Source organism: Scyliorhinus canicula, chromosome 30 (genome assembly GCF_902713615.1).
Source record: "Scyliorhinus canicula chromosome 30, sScyCan1.1, whole genome shotgun sequence".
NCBI classification, from domain to species: Eukaryota; Metazoa; Chordata; class Chondrichthyes; order Carcharhiniformes; family Scyliorhinidae; genus Scyliorhinus; species Scyliorhinus canicula.
Window position 1 is genome coordinate 12,336,743 of NC_052175.1, and position 25,018 is coordinate 12,361,760.

Genomic DNA, 25,018 nt, shown 5'->3' on the forward strand with positions numbered 1-25,018 from the left:
CTATGTCTGCTGCCCCTGTGCCCCCAGCTGGCTCTTCCGGATCACCACCCTGACTAGGCCGGGGGGAATGGCCTTGATCAGGTTCCACGCCTCGTAGCAGGTCAGGTTGCAGTAATCTTCCTCGCCGACCTGCATCAGTTGGTCCCCGGGTTGGAGTAGGCCCGATTGATCAGCTGACCCCCCTGGAATGAAGAGGAGATGATAAAGAGAAGAGTTTTTATTTGAGGGGGGGGGGGGTGTTCCTTCCTGAACCTTCACTCCAGCCGCCCCCCCCCCCCGCCTCATCGCTCCCAGCTCGAATGTCGCTTCCCTCTGCCTGTTCCCCTCCCCCCGTGCTCCAGAACCCATGTCCCATGTCCCTCCAGAGGACGCGACAGAGGCGAGAGAGAAGGAGAGGGAGGCAGGAGGAGAGAGAGGCAGGAAGGTTCGGGGAGGAAGAGATAGAGGGGAGGGAGACAGAGAGGGAAGAGATGAAGAAGAAGAGGAGAGAGGAAGATTGGGGGAAGGGAGAGGGGTAGAGAGCGAGGCAGGAAGGTTAGGGAAGAAAGATTGAGGGGAGGGAGAAAGAGAGGAAGGGGAGTGAGGAAAATTGGGAGGAGAGAGAGGGAGGGCGGGGATGGAGAGAGAGAAAGAGGGGAAAAGGTTAGGGGAGAAAGAGATAGGGAGATAGAAAGAGAGATAGAGAGGGGGCAAAGAGAGAGGGATAGAGAGAGAGAAAACGGAAGATTACAGGAGAAAGGGAGAAGAAGGGAAGGAGAGAGACAGCGATGGAGAGGGATAAAGAGTGAGGGAGAGAGTGAGGAAAGTCAAGGGCGAAAGAGATAGAAGGAATAAGAGGGGGCGGGAGAGAGAGAGAGGGTGAAGAAGGGAAAGGGACAGAGTGACAGGGGGAGAGAGAAAGAGGTGGAGAGAGGGCGAGAAGGGGCCTGAGGGAAGGTGAGATGGGGAAGGAGAAAAGGAGGCGAGAGGTGGCGAGGGAGAAGAATAGGAGAGTGAGGAGAGGGGGGAAGAGAGAGAGAGAGAGAGGGCAGGAAGAAAAAGGGGGAGCGAGGGAGGAATGAATGGGATGAAACGATAGCCAGAACAGAAGAGAGTAACCCCACCTCTGAACCATTGGTGAGGCGAGCTGGCCACAGGACGTGCGCGAAGAGGAGAAGCCCTTGTGGACACCCCAGGGTTGAAGACAGCGTCCGAGGGAGAATTGAGATGGCCGCCTACCTTGGAAAACCTTTTTGATGGTGAGCGGACGGTCCCCCTGGCTCGAACTCTTTCCCCCATCCAGACTGAAACCCAGTCCACTAAACGTCTTCATCAGCTCCACTGTGACCATGTCTCCCGAGCTCACTGGCGGGGGTAGGGAAAAGCAGATTAGTCCGTGGCCTGGATACGTTGTTCTGGGCCAGGGTTTAGAAACTCCAAAGTACATCATAGAATACTTCAAACACAAAGACCCCACAGAGCTACAGTAATCTATGTATCACCCTGAATGAATTCCCCCTTAACTGTTCCAATTCAATAACAAAATCCAAGTAAAACCAGAAACCTCTTTTTAAAGGCCCAGCACACGGCACTCTCACTGGTATAAGACTTGTTATTGACACTCTGTTCCCCTTGTCTAACAGCAGGTTTGAGTTCCTCCCAGAAGGCAAACTGTGCAGTTCAAACCAGTCCACAACTCAAAGCAAAAGTAAAAACTCACACAGCCACAGCCCAGCTCCACCCACACAATGACAGAATTGAAGCCACGTGACAAGACAACATCTTTAGCAGAGGGATTGAATTTAAGAGCCGTGAGGTGATGATGCAGCTGTACAAAACCTTGGTAAGGCCACATTTGGAGTACTGTGTGCAGTTCTGGTCACCTCATTTTAGGAAGGATGTGGAAGTTTTGGAAAAGGTGCAGAGGAGATTTACCAGGATGTTGCCTGGAATGGAGAGTAGGTCTTACGAGGAAAGGTTGAGGGTGCTAGGCCTTTTCTCATTAGAACGGAGAAGGATGAGGGGCGACTTGATAGAGGTTTATAAGATGATCAGGGGAATAGATAGAGTAGACAGTCAGAGACTTTTTCCCCGGGTGGAACACACCATTACAAGGGGACATAAATTTAAGATAAATGGTGGAAGATATAGAGGGGATGTCAGAGGTAGGTTCTTTACCCAGAGAGTAGTGGGGGCATGGAATGCACTGCCTGTGGTAGTAGTTGAGTCGGAAAAGTTAGGGACCTTCAAGCAGCTATTGGATAGGTACTTGGATTAGGGTAGAATAATGGAGTGTAGGTTAACTTCTTTTTTTTTTAAATTTAGAATATCCAATTCATTTTTTCCAATTAAGGGGCAATTTAGCGTGGCCAATTCACCTAACCTGCACATCTTTGGGTTGTGGGGGTGAAACCCACGCAGACACGGAGAGAATGTGCAAACTCCTCACAGACAGTGACCCAGGGCCGGGATTCGAACCCGGGTCCTCAGCGCCGTAGGCAGCAATGCTAACCACTGTGCCACCGTAGGTTAACTTCTTAAGGGCAGCACGGTAGCATAGCGGTTAGCACAATTGCTTCACAGCTCCAGGGTCCCAAGTTCGATTTCGACTTGGGTCACTGTCTGTGTGGAGTCTGCACATCCTCCCCGTGACTGCGTGGGTTTCCTCCGGGTGCTCCGGTTTCCTCCCACAGTCCAAAGATGTGCAGGTTGGGTGGATTGGCCATGAAAAATTGTCCGAAATTCTATGATTAACCTAGGACAAAAGTTCGGCGCAACATCGTGGGCCGAAGGGCCTGTTCTGTGCTGTATTTCTCTATCTCTATCTCTATCTTTCTTAAAGGGAGACTGACATGACCATGTGACCCATGGCCGAAGGCAACATGGCGGCTCCAGGGGCAGCCTAGCCAGCTTCTCCCACACCACCGGGGATTAATCACACAACAAAGCGGGCTCCGTCCGAAGTGGAACTGCGCGCTCCTCGTACCTGGAACTGCACCGTGGTCGACGCTGTCACGGGGTGTCTTGTTGCTCAGGCCTTTCACACGGACGGCAGCCCTCTCAGCCTCGGTCGACTTGCGAATCACCACGATGGCCTGGTGACCAGGCCTCGCTTTGTGCAGCAACGACAAGGCCCCGCTGTGCGTCAGGCCCCTGAGGGAGTTTCCGTTGATGGACAGGACCTCGTCCCCCTGCGCGATGGTTCCCTCCTGCGCGGCCAGACCGCTGGGGAACACTTTATGAACCTGGGGGGGGGGAAGCAGAGGGGGTCCGTCAGAGAGCAGGCAATGTGGCACACTTCACCTTCCAGGGAAAACCGCGCTGTCGGAGGGTCAGTACTGAGGGAGTGCCGCACTGTGGGAGGGTCAGTACTGAGGGAGTGCCGCACTGTCAGAGGGTCAGTACTGAGGGAGAGCCGCACTGTGGGAGGGTCAGTACTGAGGGAGCCGCACTGTCAGAGGGTCAGTACTGAGGGAGTGCCGCACTGTGGGAGGGTCAGTACTGAGGGAGTGCTGCACTGTGGGAGGGTCAGTACTGAGGGAGTGCCGCACTGTCAGAGGGTCAGTACTGAGGGAGCGCCGCACTGTGGGAGGGTCAGTACTGAGGGAGTGCTGCACTGTCAGAGGGTCAGTACTGAGGGAGTGCCGCACTGTCAGAGGGTCAGTACTGAGGGAGCGCCGCACTGTCAGAGGGTCAGTACTGAGGGAGCGCCGCACTGTGGGAGGGTCAGGACTGAGGGAGTGCCGCACTGTCAGAGGGTCAGTGCTGAGGGAGTGCCGCACTGTGGGAGGGTCAGTACTGAGGGAGCGCCGCACTGTGGGAGGGTCAGTACTGAGGGAGCGCCGCACTACGGGAGGGTCAGTACTGAGGGAGCGCCGCACTGTGGGAGGGTCAGTACTGAGGGAGTGCCGCATTGTGGGAAGGTCAGTGCTGAGGGAGGGCCGCACTGTGGGAGGGTCAGTACTGAGGGAGCCGCACTGTCAGAGGGTCAGTACTGAGGGAGTGCCGCACTGTGGAAGGGTCAGTACTGAGGGAGTGCCGCACTGTCAGAGGGTCAGTACTGAGGGAGTGCCGCACTGTCAGAGGGTCAGTACTGAGGGAGCGCCGCACTGTGGGAGGTTCAGTACTGAGGGAGCACCGCACTGTGGGAGGGTCAGTACTGAGGGAGTGCCGCACTGTCAGAGGGTCAGTACTGAGGGAGTGCCGCACTGTCAGAGGGTCAGTACTGAGGGAGCGCCGCACTGTGGGAGGTTCAGTACTGAGCTCTGTCTGAGTTGCTCTGTTTAAGGATGAGACATTAACACGAGGCCTCCATCGGCCTTTCTCGAGTGGCTGCATAAGATCCCGTGGCCAATGTTTGAAGAAGAGGGGGGGTGGGGGTTAGGGGGAGGGGAGAGACGGGGGAGTTTCCCCGATACTCAGGGACTGAATATTTATCCCTCATCGAATGTCACACAATCACGATCTGGGTCGTTCTCATGTGGCGGCTTTTGGGATCTTTCCATGCCTAATTTGGTTGGTCAGTTGACTGCGTTACTCACAGTGATCATCTTGTTCTCGTGGTCGGATCCCCCGGCGATGCTGAATCCCAGTCCAGATCCGTCCTCCTTATGTAGCACCACGACCTGGATTTCCTCCGCACACTGAATCATACAGAGTCCTTGTTAATTCCGGAGTCAGGAATCCCGTTCCCATTTCTGCCCTGTCCCCGAGATGGGCCGACGAAAGGCCAGGATATCAACTTCAGCTCAGCCAACACTCTGCCCCTAGCTCGTGTCACATCTCGTTCACCCATCCCCCCCTCCCCCGTGCTCCCGGAACCCAAACCACCTCCCAGTGCGGTAACCTCCCTCCCTCTCCTAGTTCCAAATTAGTCCTCACCCACCCCTCCCTATCTCTGTAACCTCCTCCAGCCCCTACACCCCCTCCCTATCTCTGTAACCTCCTCCAGCCCCTACACCCCCTCCCTATCTCTGTAACCTCCTCCAGCCCCTACACCCCCCTCCCTATCTCTGTAACCTCCTCCAGCCCCTCCCTATCTCTGTAACCTCCTCCAGCCCCTACACCCCCTCCCTATCTCTGTAACCTCCTCCAGCCCCTACACCCCCTCCCTATCTCTGTAACCTCCTCCAGCACCTACACCCCCTCCCTATCTCTGTGACCTCCTCCAGCCCCTACACCCCCTCCCTATCTCTGTAACCTCCTCCAGCCCCTACACCCCCTCCCTATCTCTGTAACCTCCTCCAGCCCCTACACCCCCTCCCTATCTCTGTAACCTCCTCCAGCCCCTACACCCCCTCCCTATCTCAGTAACCACCTCCAGCTCCCTACACCCCCTCCCTATCTCTGTAACCTCCTCCAGCCCCTACACCCCTCCCTATCTCTGTAACCTCCTCCAGCCCCTACACCCCCTCCCTATCTCTGTAACCTCCTCCAGCCCCCTACACCCCCTCCCTATCTCTGTAACCTCCTCCAGCCCCTACACCCCCTCCCTATCTCTGTAACCTCCACCCTACACCCCCTCCCTATCTCTGTAACCTCCTCCAGCCACTGCACCTCCTCCCTATCACTGTAACCTCCTCCAGCCCCCTACACCCCCTCCCTATCTCTGTAACCTCCTCCAGCCCCTACACCCCCCTCCCTATCTCTGTAACCTCCTCCAGCTCCTACACCCCCTCCCTATCTCTGTTACCTCCTCCAGCCCCTACACCCCCCTCCCTATCTCTGTAACCTCCTCCAGCCCCCTACACCCCCTCCCTATCTCTGTAACCTCCTCCAACCCCTACACCACCCTCCCTATCTCTGTAACCTCCTCCAGTCCTTCCAATATATTAAGTAATGTTGAAGGAGTCAGCAGGTGGTGGTGGATCAAGGAGGATTAATGTTGTTGAGTGCAGGGAGATGGAACTCAGATGTTTGGATGGGTTAAGGGGAGGCAGTTGAATATTAATTATATAAGAAAGTCCATTCAATTGGGATCTGATGTTGGGCATTAACTGAGGGTCCACTGGGGGCGGCACGGTGGCGCAGTGGGTTAGCACTGCTGCCTCACGGGCGCCGAGGTCCCAGGTTCGATCCCGGCTCTGTGTCACTGTCCGTGTGGAGTTTGCACATTCTCCCCGCGTTTGCGTGGGTTTCGCCCCCTGATGGAACCATCAATTCACTAGACACGTGCTTTAAGAGATGAACAGTGGTTTTAATCTACTTACAACAGAGCCAGCCTGTTCCGCGTCGAACTCTCGATGAACTGAACGACTGGCTCTGAGCATTGGTATTTATACAGCAGTCCAGGGGGAGGAGTCGTGGGCGGAGCCCTGTACTAACTCCTAAGCATTCCCAGCGCTTCTCCCCCTACTGGTCCGGCAACGCAACTGCGCTAACAAATGCATGGTCTCATGTATATACAATACAGTGTGAATTACATTCACCACACCCCCACAACCCAAAGATGTGCAGGGTAGGTGGATTGGCCATGCTAAATTGCCCCTTAATTGGGAAAAAAATGAATTGGGTAATCTAAATTTAAAAAAAAACCTGAGGGTCTACTTTAGCCCCCGATAGATACAGATCGAAACTGCTGTTGGCTGATTAGGAGGCGTACGCTTGTCATGTGCAACTCTGCAGATAAATAATGAAATAGTGTGTAAAGATTAGCTCCAGCTCTCTCCTTCCCCGGCTATCAGAAGTGGCTCGGACGTGGGTGAACGTGATGGAAAAGGACACGACCAATCCTTTGGCTTCAGCATTGGGAACGAAGGCTTTATCTCGCTCTCTGACAGCAGCACGAAGTGGAAAGGTGACCTACCTGAACTGTCTCCTCGTCCAGACACTTCACCTCGGCCAACAGCCTCTCCAGCTCGTCGTTGGGGATCAGTGAGACGACGGACATGTACGACATGTTGGAGTTGAGTGACGCGGAATGATTCAATCGTTCGCTTCGCCGTACATCCTCGCGACAGTCCAGCCCACAGTCTCGGAGTTCTGCCAGGCTGCACAAGAAGAGGCTTCACAATATCTTCAAATTCCCACTACTAAAGCTCCCTCTACACTGTCCCCATCAAACACTCCCAGGACAGGTACAGCACGGGGTTAGATACAGAGTAAAGCTCCCTCTACACTGTCCCCATCAAACACTCCCAGGGCAGGTACAGCACGGGGTTAGATACAGAGTAAAGCTCCCTCTACACTGTCCCCATCAAACACTCCCAGGACAGGTACAGCACGGGGTTAGATACAGAGTAAAGCTCCCTCTACACTGTCCCCATCAAACACTCCCAGGACAGGTACAGCACGGGGTTAGATACAGAGTAAAGCTCCCTCTACACTGTCCCCATCAAACACTCCCAGGACAGGTACAGCACGGGGTTAGATACAGAGTAAAGCTCCCTCTACACTGTCCCCATCAAACACTCCCAGGACAGGTACAGCACGGGGTTAGATACAGAGTAAAGCTCCCTCTACACTGTCCCCATCAAACACTCCCAGGACAGGTACAGCACGGGGTTAGATACAGAGTAAAGCTCCCTCTACACTGTCCCCATCAAACACTCCCAGGACAGGTACACGGGGTTAGATACAGAGTAAAGCTCCCTCTACACTGTCCCCATCAAACACTCCCAGGACAGGTACAGCACGGGGTTAGATACAGAGTAAAGCTCCCTCTACACTGCCCCCATCAAACACTCCCAGGACAGGTACAGCACGGGGTTAGATACAGAGTAAAGCTCCCTCTACACTGTCCCCATCAAACACTCCCAGGACAGGTACACGGGGTTAGATACAGAGTAAAGCTCCCTCTGCACTGTCCCCATCAAACACTCCCAGGACAGGTACAGCACGGGTTAGATACAGAGTAAAGCTCCCTCTACACTGTCCCCATCAAACACTCCCAGGACAGGTACAGCACGGGGTTAGATACAGAGTAAAGCTCCCTCTACACTGTCCCCATCAAACACTCCCAGGACAGGTACAGCACGGGGTTAGAAACAGAGTAAAGCTCCCTCTACACTGTCCCCATCAAACACTCCCAGGACCGGTACAGCACAGGGTTAGATACAGAGTAAAGCTCCCTCTACACTGTCCCCATCAAACACTCCCAGGACAGGTACAGCACGGGGCTCGATACAGAGTAAAGCTCCCTCTGCACTGTCCCCATCAAACACTCCCAGGACAGGTACAGCACGGGGTTAGATACAGAGTAAAGCTCCCTCTACACTGTCCCCATCAAACACTCCCAGGACAGGTACAGCACGGGGTTAGATACAGAGTAAAGCTCCCTCTACACTGTCCCCATCAAACACTCCCAGGACCGGTAAAGCACGGTACATAATTTAGGCATAGACTATTTTCTAAATGGGAAATCGGAGGTATAAATGGACTTGGGGATCCTTGTTCACGAATCTCTGAAGGTTAACGTGCCGGTTCAGTCGGCAGTTAAGAAGGCCCGATTTTCCTGCCAACATTTTTTAGAGAGATTGAAGGAATGATTACCCCGTTCATAGGGGGAGGGGAGGTGGACAGAATTAAAAAGGTGGTACTACAGAGGGGAAGGCAGGCAGGGGGTTTGGGTCTCCCGAACCTGATGTATTATTACTGGGCGGCGAATGTGGAGAAGGTGCGGAGCTGGGTCAGAGGGGGTTGATTCCCAGTGGGTCAGAATGGAGGGGAGTTTGGGTAGGGGGTCGGGATTGAAGGCGTTAGCGACAGCTCCGCTCTTGACAGCCCCGGGGAGACACTCAGGGAGTCCGGTAGTAATAGCTTTGTTGAGGATTTGGAGGCGGTTTCGGCAACACTTCGGGTTGGGGGGCAGGGTCGAGGGAAATGCCGATTCGGGGGGAAGCACAGATTTGAGCCGGGGAAGTGGGATGGAAATTTTCAGGAGATGGGAGGAGAAGGGAATTAGGACTCTAAAAGGTTTGGGGCGGTATTCTCCGTTCCCGATAAAAGTCGGGATGGCCCCTGTCGTTCCCGGCCGCGACCTAAGGGAGCACCGCACTGTGATTTTTCCGAGCAGTGGGGTGGGAGAATCGCTGGGGGCGCCAGGGGGAGCATAAAAAATGTCGGAACGCCCTCCCACGATTCTCCCACGCCACGTGGGGAGCGGAGAATTCCGCCCTTGTTTCTTGGGTTTGCAGGATTGAAGGAGCTGGGAGCGAAGTATGGGCTGGAGCGGGGGGAAATGTTTAGATACAAGCAGGTTGGAGATTTCGCCAGGAAGGAGATACAGAGCTTCCCGGAGGAGCCGACCACATCGCTGGAGGAGGTGCTGACGACAGGGGGACTGGAGAAGGGGGTAGTATCGGCGGTTTACGGGGCTATTTCGGAAGAGGAGAAGGCACCACTGGAAGGGATCAAGGCAAAGTGGGAGGAAGAGTTGGGAGAGGGTATGGAGGAGGGGGTTCTGATGTGAGGTGCTCCGGAGAGTGATCGCCTCCAACTCGTGCGCGAGGTTGGGGCTGATACAGCTGAGGGTGGTGTACAGAGCGCACCTCACGAGGGCGAGGATGATCCGAGTCTTTGAGGGAGTAGAAGATGTGAACGTTGCAGGGGGCCCCCGCTAATCACGTTCATATGTTTTGGTCCTGTCCAAAGCTTGGAAGGAGGTGTTTAGGGTCATTTCTAAAATGGTGCAGGTGAAACTGGACCCGGGCCCTCGGGAGGCCATATTCGGGGTGTCGGACCAGCCGGGGTTGGAAACGGTCACGGAGGTAGATGTCGTAGCCTTCGCCTCGTCGATCGCCCGAAGCCGGATCCTGTCAGGGTGGAGGGCAACCTCTCCACCCTGTGCCCTGGCGTGGTAGGGGGACCCACTGGAATATTTGACGCGTGAAATGGTCAAATTTGAACTGAGGGGAAGGATGGACTTTCAAGAATTGGATCACATCAAACATTGGGTGGGGGGGAGGGGGTGTTGTTGGGGGCTTGGAGGGCTGGGGGGGGGAGGGGGACTGTGTTAATGGCGACTATGGGTGATCCCTGATTCCTTTTTGTCATTTGTTTTGTGTGATCGTGCGGGTGAATATTTGGAGCTTGATGGGAGGATGGGATCGTCGTTATTGATATGGGGATTGACATCACATTCCGTACTGATTGTTGTTTATTGTTGGGTGCAAATTTGGGAGAAAATGTACGAAAAAAAGAAGTCAAATGCAACGTCCGCGTTCTTGTCAAGAGGGCTAGAATACAAGAGCAGGGATGTACTTCTGAGGCTGTATAAGGCTCTGATCAGACCCCATTTGGAGCATTGTGAGCAGTTTTGGGCCCCGTATCTAAGGAAGGATGTGCTGGGGCCTTGGAAAGGGTCCAGAGGAGGTTCACAAGAACGATCCCTGGAATGAAGAGCTTGTCGTATGAGGAACGGGTGAGGACTCTGGGTCTGTACTCGTTGGAGTTTAGAAGGATGAGGGGGGGTCTTATTGAAACTTACAGGATACTGCGAGGGCCTGGGATAGAGTGAACGTGGAGAGGATGTTTCCACCTGTAAGAAAAACTAGAACCAGAGAACACAATCTCAGATTAAAGGGACGATCCTTTAAATCAGAGATGAGGAGGAATTTCTTCAGCCAGAGGCTGGTGAATCTGTGGAACTCTTTGCTGCAGAAGGCTGTGGAGGCCAAATCACTGAGTGTCTTTAAGGCAGAGATCGATCGGTTCTAGATTAATATGGGGATCGGGGGTTATGGGGAGAAGGCAGGAGAATGGGGATGAGAAACATATCAGCCATGATTGAATGGCGGAGCAGACTCGATGGGCCGAGTGGCCTCATTTGGCTCCTATCTTATGATCTTGTGATCTTTGACATGCATCTGATTTAACATCTTATCCGGGTATGGCACCTCCCACAGTGCAGCACTCCCTCAGTACTGACCCTCTGACAGTGCGGCACTCCCTCAGTACTGACCCTCTGACAGTGCGGCGCTCCCTCAGTACTGACCCTCTGACAGTGCGGCACTCCCTCAGTACTGACCCTCCCACAGTGCGGCACTCCCTCAGGACTGACCCTCTGACAGTGCGGCGCTCCCTCAGTACTGACCCTCCCACAGTGCGGCTTCCTCAGTACTGACCCTCCCACAGTGCGGCACTCCCTCAGTACTGACCCTCTGACAGTGCGGCGCTCCCTCAGTACTGACCCTCTGACAGTGCAGCACTCCCTCAGTACTGACCCTCCGACAGTGCGGCACTCCTTCAGTACTGACCCTCTGACAGTGCGGCTCCCTCAGTACTGACCCTCTGACAGTGCGGCACTCCCTCAGTACTGACCCTCCCACAGTGCGACGCTCCCTCAGTACTGACCCTCTGACAGTGAGGCACTCCCTCAGTACTGACCCTCCCACAGTGCGGCGCTCCCTCAGTGCTGACCCTCCCACAGTGCGGCGCTCCCTCAGTACTGACCCTCTGACAGTGCGGCACTCCCTCAGTACTGACCCTCCCACAGTGCGGCGCTCCCTCAGTACTGACCCTCCGACAGTGCGGCGCTCCTTCAGTACTGACCCTCCCACAGTGCGGCGCTCCCTCAGTACTGACCCTCCCACAATGCGGCGCTACCTCAGTACTGACCCTCCGCCAGTGCAGTGCTCCCTCAGTACTGACCCTCCCACAGTGCGGCGCTCCCTCAGTACTGACCCTCCCACAGTGTGGCGCTCCCTCAGTACTGACCCTCCCACAGTGCGGCGCTCCCTCAGTACTGACCCTCCCACAGTGCGGCGCTCCCTCAGTACTGACCCTCCCACAGTGCGGCGCTCCCTCAGTACTGACCCTCTGACAGTGCAGCACTCCCTCAGTACTGACCCTCCCACAGTGCGGTGCGCCCTCAGTACTGACCCTCCCACAGTGCGGCGCTCCCTCAGTACTGACCCTCCCACAGTGCCGCACTCCCTCAGTACTGACCCTCCCACAGTGCGGCGCTCCCTCAGTACTGACCCTCCCACAGTGCGGCACTCCCTCAGTACTGACCCTCTGACAGTGCGGCGCTCCCTCAGTACTGACCCTCCCACAGTGCGGCGCTCCCTCAGTACTGACCCTCCCACAGTGCGGCGCTCCCTCAGTACTGACCCTCTGACAGTGCAGCACTCCCTCAGTACTGACCCTCCCACAGTGCGGCGCTCCCTCAGTACTGACCCTCTGACAGTGCAGCACTCCCTCAGTACTGACCCTCCCACAGTGCGGTGCGCCCTCAGTACTGACCCTCCCACAGTGCGGCGCTCCCTCAGTACTGACCCTCTGACAGTGCGGCACTCCCTCAGTACTGACCCTCTGACAGTGCGGCGCTCCCTCAGTACTGACCCTCTGACAGTGCGGTGCGCCCTCAGTACTGACCCTCCCACAGTGCGGCGCTCCCTCAGTACTGAGCCTCCGACATTGATACTGGCTCAGGGAGGGGTGCGGGGCCAGTTAGAAATGAGGCTATTGCCAAAGTCGCCTGTCCCAGGACTTTCAAGATGGATGAACCCACGGACAGCTCGGTGGCGCAGTGGTTAGCCCTGCTGCCTCGCGGCGCCGAGGTCCCGGGTTCGATCCCGGCTCTGGGTCACTGTCCGCGTGAAGTTTGCACATTCTCCCCGTGTCTGCGTGGGTTTCGCCCCCACAACCCAAAGATGTGCAGGGTAGGTGGATTGGCCACGCTAAATTGCCGCTTAATTGGAAAAAATAATTGGGTACGCTAAATTTTTTTAAAAATGGATGAGCCCAAAGATTTGGGATTGATCGCGCAACCATCGTTGGAAGAGCTTGGGTTTCGTGTGTTGGTGTCGGTTTGGATGGGGGATGGGGGCCTCTTGTGGACTTTTAAGGTCAAAGTTCGCCTCGGGGTTGACCGAGAACCTTTTTTGCCCCTCAGTAAGGTTTGGGTCGGTCGCGTGAGTGGAATCTTACCTTATGGAATAACTCTTGTCCAACTGGCCTATGTCACTGTGAGATGTCATCACCGACTCGTCAGACAGCGAGCATTCGTCATCGGATTTGATGCCAGGGAAGAGTGAGGCCTTGTCCGAAAGGCTGCGGAGTTCAGACCAGCTGTCGTACGGGCTGGAAGTGCCGGGCTGTCCCCTCAGTAACGACCGCCCGAGGAACTCGAGGTCCTTCCTGTCGTCCTCCTCGACGGCCTCTCCAGCATCGCAGGGCCCGACCCCGGCCTCTGGAGGCGGGCCGAGCGGCGACGGAAGGCTTCGAGCAGCCGCCCCTCCTGGGGGGCGCCCGAGTGACCCCTCGGGGTGTGACGAACCCGTGGGCTGACCTTTGCCCCCGGCGGCGGCAAGGCCTTCCTCTGTCCCCTCGGGGCCTGCCGCCTCCTCTCGCCCCGAGGTGGGCTCCCCTCTCGGGCCTTTGGGCGGATTTTGAGCCCCACGCGATGCGGCCGGCGGCCGTTGAATCTCCGAGTCCTCAGACATGCCTGCCGCCTGTTTGACCATCTCCAGATCCGTGGCAACGTCGTTCCTGGCTGCCTTCCCAGACCCACGCGCCCCACCCGGTGGGTCCATCGAATGGTCGACGCGAGTGTCTTCAAATTCATGACCTTGACCTCTGAATGACCTTGGGGCCTGTTGATCCCCTGACGCCTCCACTCGCAGCCAATCGTCTTCAAGCGCCCCTTGGTCCCCTCCACGCCTTTGAGCCTGTCCCACGTGAGGTACCAACGGGGCAGATTTCGACCTGCTCTTGCGCTCGTTGCTCCCGCCGACCGTCCCCTTGCCCGTGTCGGAGTTGCCAGCGGGCGTTTTGGTGGCCACCTCCTGCTGGGAGCCCTTCCTGGCGCAGCGCTGCCTGACGATCTGCTCGAACGAGTGGATCTTCTGCAGGACGGACAAAGGCCTCCCCGGAGCCTCCCCGGTCGTCATGGCGCGTGGCCTCCGCGCCTCCGCCCCGCCGCTGCCTTCCACCTCGCCCTTGTGGTGCCCCACCAGGACCTCGCACCTCCTCCTGAGGCCCTCCAGGGTGCCGGCCCCTCCCCCGGCCTTGGCGTCGCCCGGCCCGGCCTTCTGACCTCCGCCCTCCACGGCCTTCCAGAACTGGGTGGCGCCCAGGCTCGCGGAGCGCCGGTGGCCGCCCGGCTGCGGCGCCCCGCCCTCCCAGCCCTCGTGGAGGCTGTGCTTCCGCGGGCCGATCCCCTCGCCCGCTCCGGGCTTCCCGGAGAACACGGAGAAGCTCCGGCCTTTCCGCTGCTCCTCTTTAGCCCAGCTGGCGGCCTTCCCTTTGGCTGCCGTGACCTCGGAGCTCGTGGCCTTCGACCTGTCCCCGGACTCCGCTGACCTGCTTCCCCGGAAAGGCCAGCCGAACTTGGCTTCCATGTTGGCAGCTCCGGGGGGTGGGGGGGAAACTCCGGGAAAAGATTCCGGATTGGGGGCGGAGGTTGAAGCGGAGGCTTCCTCCAGGTACCGACCTGCCCTTGGCTTCCCGATGAGCTGACTTTGTTGCTACATATCCAAGGAATATCATTGGTGGGTGAAGAGGGAGGAGAAAGGCGCTCTGGAAATGCACGCCGGCTGCGTCCAAGACTCCATCTCAATGACCGTCATTGCTGCGCCGTCTCCGTCGGTGTCTCAGAGCGGGCCTTCCTCAGGCGAGTTAGCTGCGGGTTAGAAAGAAACACAAGGTGAGGATGAAGGTGGGGGGCTGGTTCGCCGCCCGGGGGCCGCCCTTCGGACGTGGGAGGCCCGATGATCGAAGAGGCACCATTGGCCGCACATAGAGACGCCACAAAGAGGTGTAGCGAGCAGCGAGATGTCAGAGGGCGTGTGGTGAATGTAACTCCGTAATTCACACGGTATTGTATATACATGAGACCATGCATTTGTAAGCGCAGTTGCGTTGCCCGACCACTAGGGGGAGTAGCGCTGGGAATGCTTAGGAGTTTGTACAGGGCTCCACCCTTGGCTCCGCCCACGACTCCTCCCCCTGGCCTGCTGTGTAAATACCAATGCTCAGAGCCAGTCGTTCAGTTCATCGAGAGTTCAACGCGGAACAGGCTGGCTCTGTTGCAAGTAGATTAAAACCACCGTTCATCTCTTAAAGCACGTGTCTAGTGAATTGATGGTTCCATCAGGGCTGGCCGCAAAATGGCGGGTTGGCCTTAATTGCGAGGGGGGAACGGAGTGGAAGATGAAGAAAATCTTGCTCCAGGTGGGCAGGGGTGTGGGAGGAAACTGTGTGGACGATTGGTGTCTCAGATATATTCGATTATAGAAATGGCAAATGGCGTTTTACCCGGACAAACGTGAGGTAATGCATTTTGGTGGGTCTAACGTCGAGGGGAAATATACCGTAAACTCTGAGGAATATAGAAAGTCAGAGAGATCTGGGCGTGCAGGTCCACAGATCTTTGAAGGTGGCTACACAGGTGGACAAGGTGGTCAAGAAAGCAGACGGAACGCTCGCCTTCATTGGACGGGGCATCGAGTGTAAAAACTGACAAATCACGCTACAGTTGTATAGAACCTCGGTAAGGCCGCACTTGGAATATTGCGCCCAATTCCTGTCGCCACACTACCAGAAGGATGTGGAGGCTTGGGAGAGGGTGCAGAGGAGGTTTACCAGGATGTTGCCTGGTCTGGAGGGTGTTGGCGATGCGGAGGGGCTGAATAGACTCGGACTGTTTTCATTAGAAAGACGGAGGTTGAGGGGCGACCTGATAGAGGGCTACAAGATTATGAGGGGCATGGATAGAGTGGATGGGCAGGCACTCTTTCCAAGGGTGGAGGGGTCACCAGGGGGCATAGGTTAAAGGTCCATGGGGCAAAGTTTAGAGGAGATGTGTGAGGCAGGTTTGTTTGCACAGAGGGTGGTGAGTGCCTGGAACGCGTTGCCAGGGGGAGGCTGTGGAAGCAGATACATTAACGGCGTTCAAAAGGCATCTCGACAAACACATGGATAGGACGGGGATAGAGGGATACGGCACAAGGAAGGGCTGAGGGTTTGGGCCAAGGGTGGTATCATGGCCGGTACAGGCTGGGAGGGCCGAAGGGCCTGTTCCTGGGCTGGATTGTTCTTTGTTATAAATATCTGGTGAAGAAGGGCAGCACGGTGGGGCAGTGGTTCGCCCCGATGCCTCACGGCGCCGAGGTCCCAGGTTCGAATCCCGGCTCTGGGTCACTGTCCGTGTGGAGTTTGCACATTCTCCCCGTGTCTGCGTGGGTTTCGCCCCCCACAACCCAAAGATGTGCAGGGTTAGGTGGATTGGCCGCGCTAAATCGCCCCTTAATTGGAAACAAAATGAATTGGATACTCTAAATCTATTTTTAAAAAATATTTTGGGGAAGGAAGGGTGAGAGTGTGTTTGACTGCTGAAGTCACGTTTTTGAAAAGATTCCCAGGTTGAAGGAAAACAGAGCTTTCGGAGTCAGGGGCACGATTGACCGACTCAAAAATGGGCTAATGCCGTTTTTGTTTTGATGGTTCAACCAATGAACTAAATTAAAAATAGGCCCTGCCCAAAACAAAAAGAAAGAGCAGATGAAACTTTGAAAACCGAAACCAGGAGGTGATTAAAGGTGATCAGGCTGAGGGGGCGCAGCCTCAAACATTGAACGTAGACATGGTGCACAGACTCCACAACGCCACTTGGGAGTAGAATTTTGTTTTGATTAAGGGGGGTTCCCTGGGGAGTAGTCGATCGGTTTTCAGCTTGATGAGATGACATCATTGTTGGGCGGAGCTAAGGCATCGGGGCTTATTGAGAAAGCATTTCCAGTTCAGTTGAGTTCTGTTCTGGATGGCACTGGGCCCGCCAGTCAGGTTTCTTACTCTCTGCAGTTTAGAGATTAACGGTATTTAAAGCCGCGTAGACTTGTCTGAGGATAAGCCAGTTGAAACAGCTTCTGAAGCTATACGGCCCGAGTTTCTGCATGGGTCTGACCTGAGTTCGATCTTTTCTGTAAAACAGTGTCAAGAGATGTCTTTCTCTATGAATAACTCTGTAAAGCACAAATTCCTCTGTGCCACCGATTTAAGGTGGATTGAGAGCTGAGATGATTGTTTTCTTGTTGTTTAAGTGGGAATAAAGATAGCAATTAAGGGGATTGTAATCACTGTTTTGAGTAGCCTTGTTTAAGGGGTAATCGTGTTGGTCTGGGATCATAATAAAATGAGGGGCTCGTCCGGGATAGAACAAAGAACAAAGAAAAGTACAGCACAGGAACAGGCCCTTCGGCCCTCCAAGCCTGCGCCGACCATGCTGCCCGTCTAAACTAAAATCTACACTTCCGGGGTCCCTATCCCTCTATTCCCATCCTATTCATGTATTTGTCAAGATGCCCCTTAAACGTCACTATCGTCCCTGCTTCCACCACCTCCTCTGGCAGCGAGTTCCAGGCACCCACTACCCTCTGTGTAAAAAAACCTGCCTCGTACATCTCCTCTCAACCTTGACCCTCGCACCTTAAACCTATGCCCCCTAGTAATTGACCCCTCTACCCTGGGGAAAAGCCTCTGACTATCCACTCTGTCTATGCCCCTCATAATTTTGTAGACCTCTATCAGGTCGCCCCTCAACCTCCGTCGTTCCAGTGAGAACAAACCGAGTTTATTCAACCGCTCCTCATAGCTAATGCCCTCCATACCAGGCCGCATCCTGGTAAATCTCTTCTGCACCCTCTCTAAAGCCTCCACATCCTTCTGGTAGTGTGGCGACCAGAATTGAACACTATATATTCCAAGTGTGGCCCTAACTAAGGTTCTATACAGCTGCAACATGACTTGCCAATTCTTCTACTCAATGCCCCGGCCAATGAAGGCAAGCATGCCGCATTCTCCACATTTTCGAGATATATTTTCGATCAGCGGGTGGCTCGGATCTGGGTTGTCGAGGGGCCTGTGGGGTGGCAGGGTCGATGGGGGGGGGGGGGGGGATTGAGTAGGACGCACAGGGTTAGTCGGGAGAAGGACGGAGCTTGATGGGAGGCGGTGAGGTACGAGGTAAATTGCTCACTGCAGATAGAGCTTAGGCCCAAAGAACCCCCCTTCTGTGCTGTAAGCCGTCCGTGTTATGAAGTCAGACGCACGGCAGATTCCCCGGAGCTCACTGAGCTCCAGAGGGACAACCTAGAGGGTGGGAAGGGGGCGGAAAGTGGCAAATCTCTTGACACGCAACGCGGGGATGGAGCCCCCCCACCCCTCCCCCCCCCCGCCTTTGTCTGGGTGACCCCCCGACACACCAAAGTGGTTTCTCTCTCTCGTCCCAATTGAATAACAGAATCCTCATAGTGCAGAAGGAGGCCATTCGGCCCATCGAGTGTGCATTGAGCCTCCGAAAGGGAACCCCACCTCGGCCCAATCCCCCACCCGAACCCCCATAACCTGCACGTCTTTGGACACTGAGGGGCAATTTAGCACGGCCAATCCACCTAACCTGAACATCTTTGGACACTGAGGGACAATTTAGCACGGCTAATCCACCTAACCTGTACATCTTTGGACACTGAGGGACAATTTAGCACGGCCAATTCACCTAACCTGCACATCTTTGGTCTCTAAGGGACAATTTAGCACGGCCAATCCACCTAACCTGCACATCTTTGGACACTAAGGGACAATTTTTTTTAATTTTTTTTACAATTTAGATTACCCAATTATTTTTTCCAATTAAGGGGCAATTTAGCGTGGCCAATCCACCTACTCTGCACATTTTTGGGTTGTGGGGGCGAAACCCACGCAGACACGGAGAGAATGTGCAAACTCCACACGGACAGTGACCCAGAGCCGGGATCGAACCTGGGACCTCAGCGCCGTGAGGCAGCAGGGCTAACCCACTAGGCCACCGTGCTGCCCTCATGAAGGGACAATTTAGCACGGCCAATCCACCTAACCTGCACATCTTTGGACACTAAGGGACAATTTAGCACGGCCAATCCACCTAACCTGCACATCTTTGGACACTAAGGGGCAATTTAGCATGGCCGAGGGCAGCACGGTGGCCTAGTGGTTAGCACAACTGCCTCACGGCGCTGAGGTCCCAGGTTCGATCCCGGCTCTGGGTCACTGTCCGTGTGGAGTTTGCACATTCTCCCCGTGTCTGCGTGGGTTTCGCCCCCACAACCCGAAAATGTGCAGAGTAGGTGGATTGGCCACGCTAAATTGCCCCTTAATTGGAAAAAATAATTGGCTAATCTAAATTTAAAAAAAAAAAATTTAGCATGGCCAATCCACCTAACCTGCACATCTTTGGACACTAAGGGGCAATTTAGCACGGCCAATCCACCTAACCTGTACATCTTTGGGCTGTGGGAGGAAACCGGAGCACCCGGAGGAAACCAACGCAGACACGGGGAGAACGTGCAAACAGCCCAAGGCCGGAATCGAACCCGGGACCCTGGCGCCATGAGACAGCGGTGCTGACCAGTGTGCCATCCACCTTTAAATGCCCTTCAACCCACCGGCTCAATCACCCCCTTAACCTTCCACACTCGAAGGAAGCAGCCATCGCAAACATTGAATAACCTTTGGCGACGATTCGCTTTGGGGCTGCTTCCTCTTTCAAACAACACTTCCCCATAATGAGGCCTACTTTTCTCAAACTGCCTCTCCTCCTCGCTGAGTCAGATCAAGAACGAGACTCGGACGGAGAGGGGGGGGGGGTGGGTTGTTCAGTCGCCGCTTCGCCCGCAACCTACCTGGCGGGCCGAAGCGGGCCCTTTCTCTCCCCCCCCCCGCCCCCCCGAGTCATCGGACAACGGGCCCGGTAACCCAGGCGACCCGTGGCCTTTGTACGGAGTCCTCGATCGGTTCCTGGTGGCGGAGTCAGGCAAACGCTGAGGCTCCTCGGCCAAACGGGGGGGGGGGGGGGGGGGGGGGCGGCCAATCCAGAAGGGCTTGTGGTCGGCGCACTGAAAAAAAGGAAACCAAGGTTTTGACATGTTGACTGAAAACGGAAGGGCTCCCGCCGCTCGCCCCCGGCCAGCCCACTTCCTGTAAATCTACCTTCTGGGGGGTTCCCCTTGCCTACCGTATCCCGGGCGACCATCATCCCTTCTGTGATGACAGAAACAGGAAGTAAAATCTGCCAACGGCGCCAACTCCGGAGGGCGAGTCTTCGCGGGGGGGGGGGGGGGGGGGGGGGGGGGATGGGGTAAAGCTTGCGACTGAATTCTGAGGAACAAGATATTTAAAAATTTGTCCGGTGGGGGGGGGGGGGGGGGGGGGGGGGTGGGAGGAGGGGGGGGGGCGGGGGGGGCGCTGAGCGAGGCACAGCATTTGTTGCCCGGTCCCCTATCGCCCATTTGAGCTGAGGGTCTCGCTCGGCCCATTTCAGAGGGGCGGTGAAGGCCCGAGCGTATCGCTGCCCGATTCCGACCCCAAGCGGGTATATTTCCGAGTTGGGACGGCGACGGCTCGGAGGGGGGGGGGGGACCGTCTACAGGACGCCCCGCTGCCACTCGCCGAGGCACCTTCGACAGCACCTTCCATTAGAACATAGAACATTGCAGCGCAGTACAGGCCCTTCGGCCCTCAATGTTGCGCCGACCTGTGAAACCCCTCTAAAGCCCATCTACACTATCCCCTTATCGTCCATGTGGTGGTATGATTTGCATAGCTGTCTGCCATTGGTGCAGAACACCGGCTTACCATTGGCCCTGGTCGGTCATGTGCCTCTCGACCGATTGGTTGAGATCAGTCATGTGACGGCTCTCTGATTGGTCGAGAGGCTGAGTTAACCACGCCTCCATACCGAGGTATAAATAGTCGGAACGCCCGGCGGTCGTCCATTTATTGTGGTCGACCGCAGGGCTAAGTTCTAGCTTATTAAAGCCTAACTTTTGTACAGCAACTCGTCTCACGTGCAATTGATGGCTCATCAGTCCATATGTCTATCCAATGGCCATTTGAATGCGTTTAGTGTTGGCGAGTCCACTACTGTTGCAGGCAGGGCATTCCACGCCCTTACTACTCTCCGAGTAAAGAACCTACCTCTGACCTCTGTCCTATCTCCCCTCAATTTAAAGCTATGTCCCCTCGTGCTGGACATCACCATCCGAGGAAAAAGGCTCTCTCTGTCCACCCTATCTAATCCTCTGATCATCTTGCATGCCTCTATTAAGTCACCTCTTAACCTTCTTCTCTCGAACGAAAACAGCCCCTCAGCCTTTCCTCATAAGATCTTCCCTCCATACCAGGCAACATCCTGGTAAATCTCCTCTGCACCCTTTCCAATGCTTCCACGTCCTTCCTATAATGCGGCGGTCAGAACTGCACACAATTTTCAAACCCGCCACCTCTACCATCTAGAGGGGGGGGCAGCAGACACATGGGGAACACCCCCCCCTCCCCACCTGCAAGTTCCCCCCCCTCCGAGCCGCTCGCCATCCCGACTCGGGAATACATTGGCCGTTCCTTCACTGTCGCCGGGTCGGAATCCCGGAACTCAAGGAACAAAGAACAGCTAACATAGAACATAGACATAGAACAGTACAGCACAGAACAGGCCCTTCGGCCCTCGATGGTGTGCCGAGCAATGATCACCCTACTCAAACCCACGTATCCACCCTATACCCGTAACCCAACAACCCCCCCCCCCCTTAACCTTACTTTTTAGGACACTACGGGCAAGTTAGCATGGCCAATCCACCTAACCCGCACATCTTTGGGCTGTGGGAGGAAACCGGAGCACCCGGAGGAAACCCACGCACACACGGGGGAGGACGTGCAGACTCCGCACAGACAGTGACCCAGCCGGGAATCGAACCTGGGACCCTGGAGCTGTGAAGCATTTATGCTAACCACTATGCTACCGTGCTGCCCCGGGTCACATGTCCTCCCAATAAGCGTACCGGCCAATCGCAGAATCCCTCGGGAGCCAAGAGCAGCCAGAGCTTTTATTTCTTAAAAACCCTGTTAGTCGGGTCGCTTTATGAGTCCTCCCTGTTCATTCCCACTTCATTTTTTTTTTTAGAAATATTTTTATTTGGACTTTCATTTCATACAATACGCAATAGGGCAAAATAAGACAGAGCTGGACAAACTTAAACAAACCCAAACGTAGCTTACCCCCACCCACAGCCTAACCCCTCCCTCTTCCTTCTCAACCCCGCCCCCTCCCCTCCCAACCCCCTTCCCTGATTGGTTGACGGTCACGAACAGGGCGGTAAATTGCCTCCACGTTTTGCGGAAGCCCGGGGTCGATCCTCTGATGGCGAATCGGGTCTTTCCCACTTCGAGGTACTCCGCTAGGTCGCACTGCCAGTCCATGTGTTGTTCTGCTCAAGTGTACCCTCTGCACCACCTTTACCCGCATTAGGCTCAACCCAGCAGAGTTGCCTGCGATGTTGCTCGTTATGCTCGCTCCTTAATTGGCTCTGTTTATGGCGGTCAATATGGCCGCCATCCTTAATTCTAATTACCTTTGCTCAAGAGTCGCCAGGTATCTTTCGATACCGCCACAAGGTTCAAAACCGAATACTGATCAAAGACTCGATACACCAGTTAGTAAGTTCGAAATCAATGCCCATTTATTTGCACACACAGTCAAATATACTCATGCACAAACTCTACCAACTAAACTATCACTACTACTAAAGCCTATACTTAGCTTCGGGCGCCCACTCAGTCAGAGGAACAATGGCCGTTGTCCGGTTCTGAGGCTGCTGGGGTCGAGCTGGTATGGAATAGTAGCTAGGAGCGTCTGTCTCGGAGCGTGCGTTGACTTGGGACTTACTTGTCCTGGTGCAGCTGCTGGGCAGGTCTCTCCTCGCTGAGAGCCAAGGCCAAGAGAGCGATTCTCTCTTGGGGGCTTCTTCTTATACCCAAAAGGGGCTTCGCGCGCTTTTGGGCAGGCTTGAACTTGGCCCCAATTAATTGGACCGCATCTTGATCATCGGTATCGATCTCGACCAATAAAGGGGTGGCTGCCCTGATTGCTGGGAGGGCCCTAGGTGGCCATTGGCCGGCTTTGTTCTAGTCTCCTCTGGCGCCGGGGTGTCTGCCTTAGTATCGTTTACCTAAATGTTACCCTTTTGTCCCCGGAGATGTCTCATTAGTACGCTAATGGCTTTGTAGTGACGGTCTTGTCGGGGAGTTACAGCTCCAATCAACAGACAAACCTTGCACCTGCTTGCTTTCTCAGCGTTGTCTATTTTCCCAGCATTCTTTGCAAAGTGTCCATTCTGTAATTGGGATGTGGCCATCCCAGATGACTACAGCGGTTAAGTGTCTGTCCAGTAGGGACAGTCGTTGGGGGAAGGTTGTCCCTATTTCTTTTTTTCTTTTTATTATCTGTGATCTGTGGACCCATAATCAGAATGTGCCTTGAAGCAGAAGAGTGTTTGCCAGGACAGTGTGTTCCTAGGTTTTGTATTTTGTGGAGGAGAAACCAGACTCGTCAGCACTGAGTGAACCTTAGGAACCGTTTTTGGACGAAGTCCGTTCGGTTGGCAACCCGCGGGTCGGCTAGGGACAGTGTTCTGCCTGACAACAGTCAGTGACGGGTTCCTGTGTGATGCTCTGCCAGAGAGCTGGGCAGAAGTGTTCAGACCTTGGAAGAAGAGGAAGGAGCTCTCTCTCGCTGAAAGAACTTCATTGTTCTAAAACCTCTCGACGCCCCGGAGGACAACGCGTTGTGTCTTCCCCCTCTCTCTGCTGCAGGTTGTCTGCTGTCTCGGTGTGTCTTCAGTGAAGATCATTTCAAGCTGAAGGGGAAGAAGCTACCCAGCTGAAGTCCTATTCTTGAGAAAGAAACGAACTGGAAGACATCGTTGCAAACCAAAAATTTATTGATATTTTCTTTACCTCTCAATCCCCTTGTTCCTCTATGATGTTTGTCTGTGTGTGAATGTGTGGAGAGTATGGGGGAGATTATAAAAGAGGGAGGAGTTGGGAATCAAATACTGGATAACCAATTGTATTTTTTTTGCCTATTTAATTATAATTCTATTCCGAATAAAAAGTTACCAGTGTTTAAATTTTCACTGCAGTCAATCGAACCCAACCAGAACGAGGGGTATTAATTTCACCCACGTTGAGACTCCAGGTCAAGTGAGGGCTGGAGTTGGCTGCGCATAAGTCCAGTTGTCGTAATATAGTTTAGGTGCTCTCCCGCTGTCATGGGAATGTGTCAGAGGAAGGTTCTTTACCCAGAGAGTAGTGGGGGCATGGAATGCACTGCCTGTGGAAGTAGTTGAGTCGGAAACATTAGGGACCTTCAAACGGCTATTGGATAGGTACATGGATTATGGTAGAATAATGGAGTGTAGATTCATTTGTTCTTAAGGGCAGCACGGTAGCATTGTGGATAGCACAATTGCTTCACAGCTCCAGTGTCCCAGGTTCGATTCCGGCTTGGGTCACTGTCTGTGCGGAGTCTGCACATCCTCCCCGTGTCTGCGTGGGTTTCCTCCGGGTGCTCCGGTTTCCTCCCACAGTCCAAAGATGTGCAGGCTGGGTGGATTGGCCATGCTAAATTGCCCTTAGTGTCCAAAATTCTATGATAATCTATGATGAAATGAAATGAAAATCGCTTATTGTCACGAGTAGGCTTCAATGAAGTTACTGTGAAAAGCCCCTAGTCGCCACATTCTGGCGCCTGTCCGGGGAGGCTGGTACGGGAATCGAACCGTGCTGCTGGCCTGCTTTAAAAGCCAGCGATTTAGCTAAGTGAGCTAAACCAGCCCCTGATTAACCTAGGACAAAAGTTCGGCACAACATCGTGGGCCGAAGGGCCTGTTCTCTGCTGTATTTCTCTATGTTCTATGTCTCTTTAAGAAATGTGTGTTTATCAAATAGCTGCAGTGATGTCATTGTGTGGGTGGAGCAGGGCTGTGGCTCTGGTTTTTACTTTTGTTTTAGACTTTTTTAGGAAGCCGGCTAAAGGCATAGAAATCTTGGAGTCTCTCTCTCTCGGCATGCTTAAAGGGGGCCAGATCACTTGATACTTTGAAAGTGATAACTTTTTTCTGTAAATAACTCAAACCTATTGTTTTGGTAAAAGGCTTTCTGGATGTTGTTACTTTTAAAAAAATATTTAGTGTACCCAATTATTTATTTTCCAATTTAGCGTAGCCAATCCACCCAGCCTGCACATCTTTGGGTTGTGGGGGCAGTGGTGATTTACATCACTGCAAAT

General features: G+C 54.5%; 1 protein-coding gene across 1 annotated transcript; it reads right to left on the reverse strand.

Moving 5' to 3' along the window:
* Positions 1–19,926, reverse strand: LOC119958599 (pro-interleukin-16-like). Its single transcript, XM_038787078.1, has 7 exons — positions 19,910–19,926; positions 12,850–14,542; positions 6,785–6,968; positions 4,521–4,622; positions 2,966–3,224; positions 1,219–1,344; positions 1–182 (listed from the first exon to the last, which is right to left on the reverse strand). Exons 2-7 carry the CDS (start codon positions 14,259–14,261, stop codon positions 1–3), a joined length of 2,265 nt encoding a protein of 754 aa, XP_038643006.1. The 5' UTR covers positions 14,262–14,542; positions 19,910–19,926.
* Positions 19,927–25,018: the final 5,092 nt, after the last annotated feature.

Bases quoted from the DNA above. Each gene is read 5' to 3' on its own strand.
- LOC119958599 (XM_038787078.1), bottom strand. From the start codon at position 14,261: ATGGAAGCCAAGTTCGGCTGGCCTTTCCGGGGAAGCAGGTCAGCGGAG. The intron at 6,969-12,849 runs GTAAGATTCCAC...CTTCTTGTGCAG, and splicing joins GACAAGAGTTATTCCATAAG to CCTGGCAGAACTCCGAGACT. The intron at 1,345-2,965 runs GTACGAGGAGCG...TACCCCCGCCAG, and splicing joins CGACCACGGTGCAGTTCCAG to TGAGCTCGGGAGACATGGTC.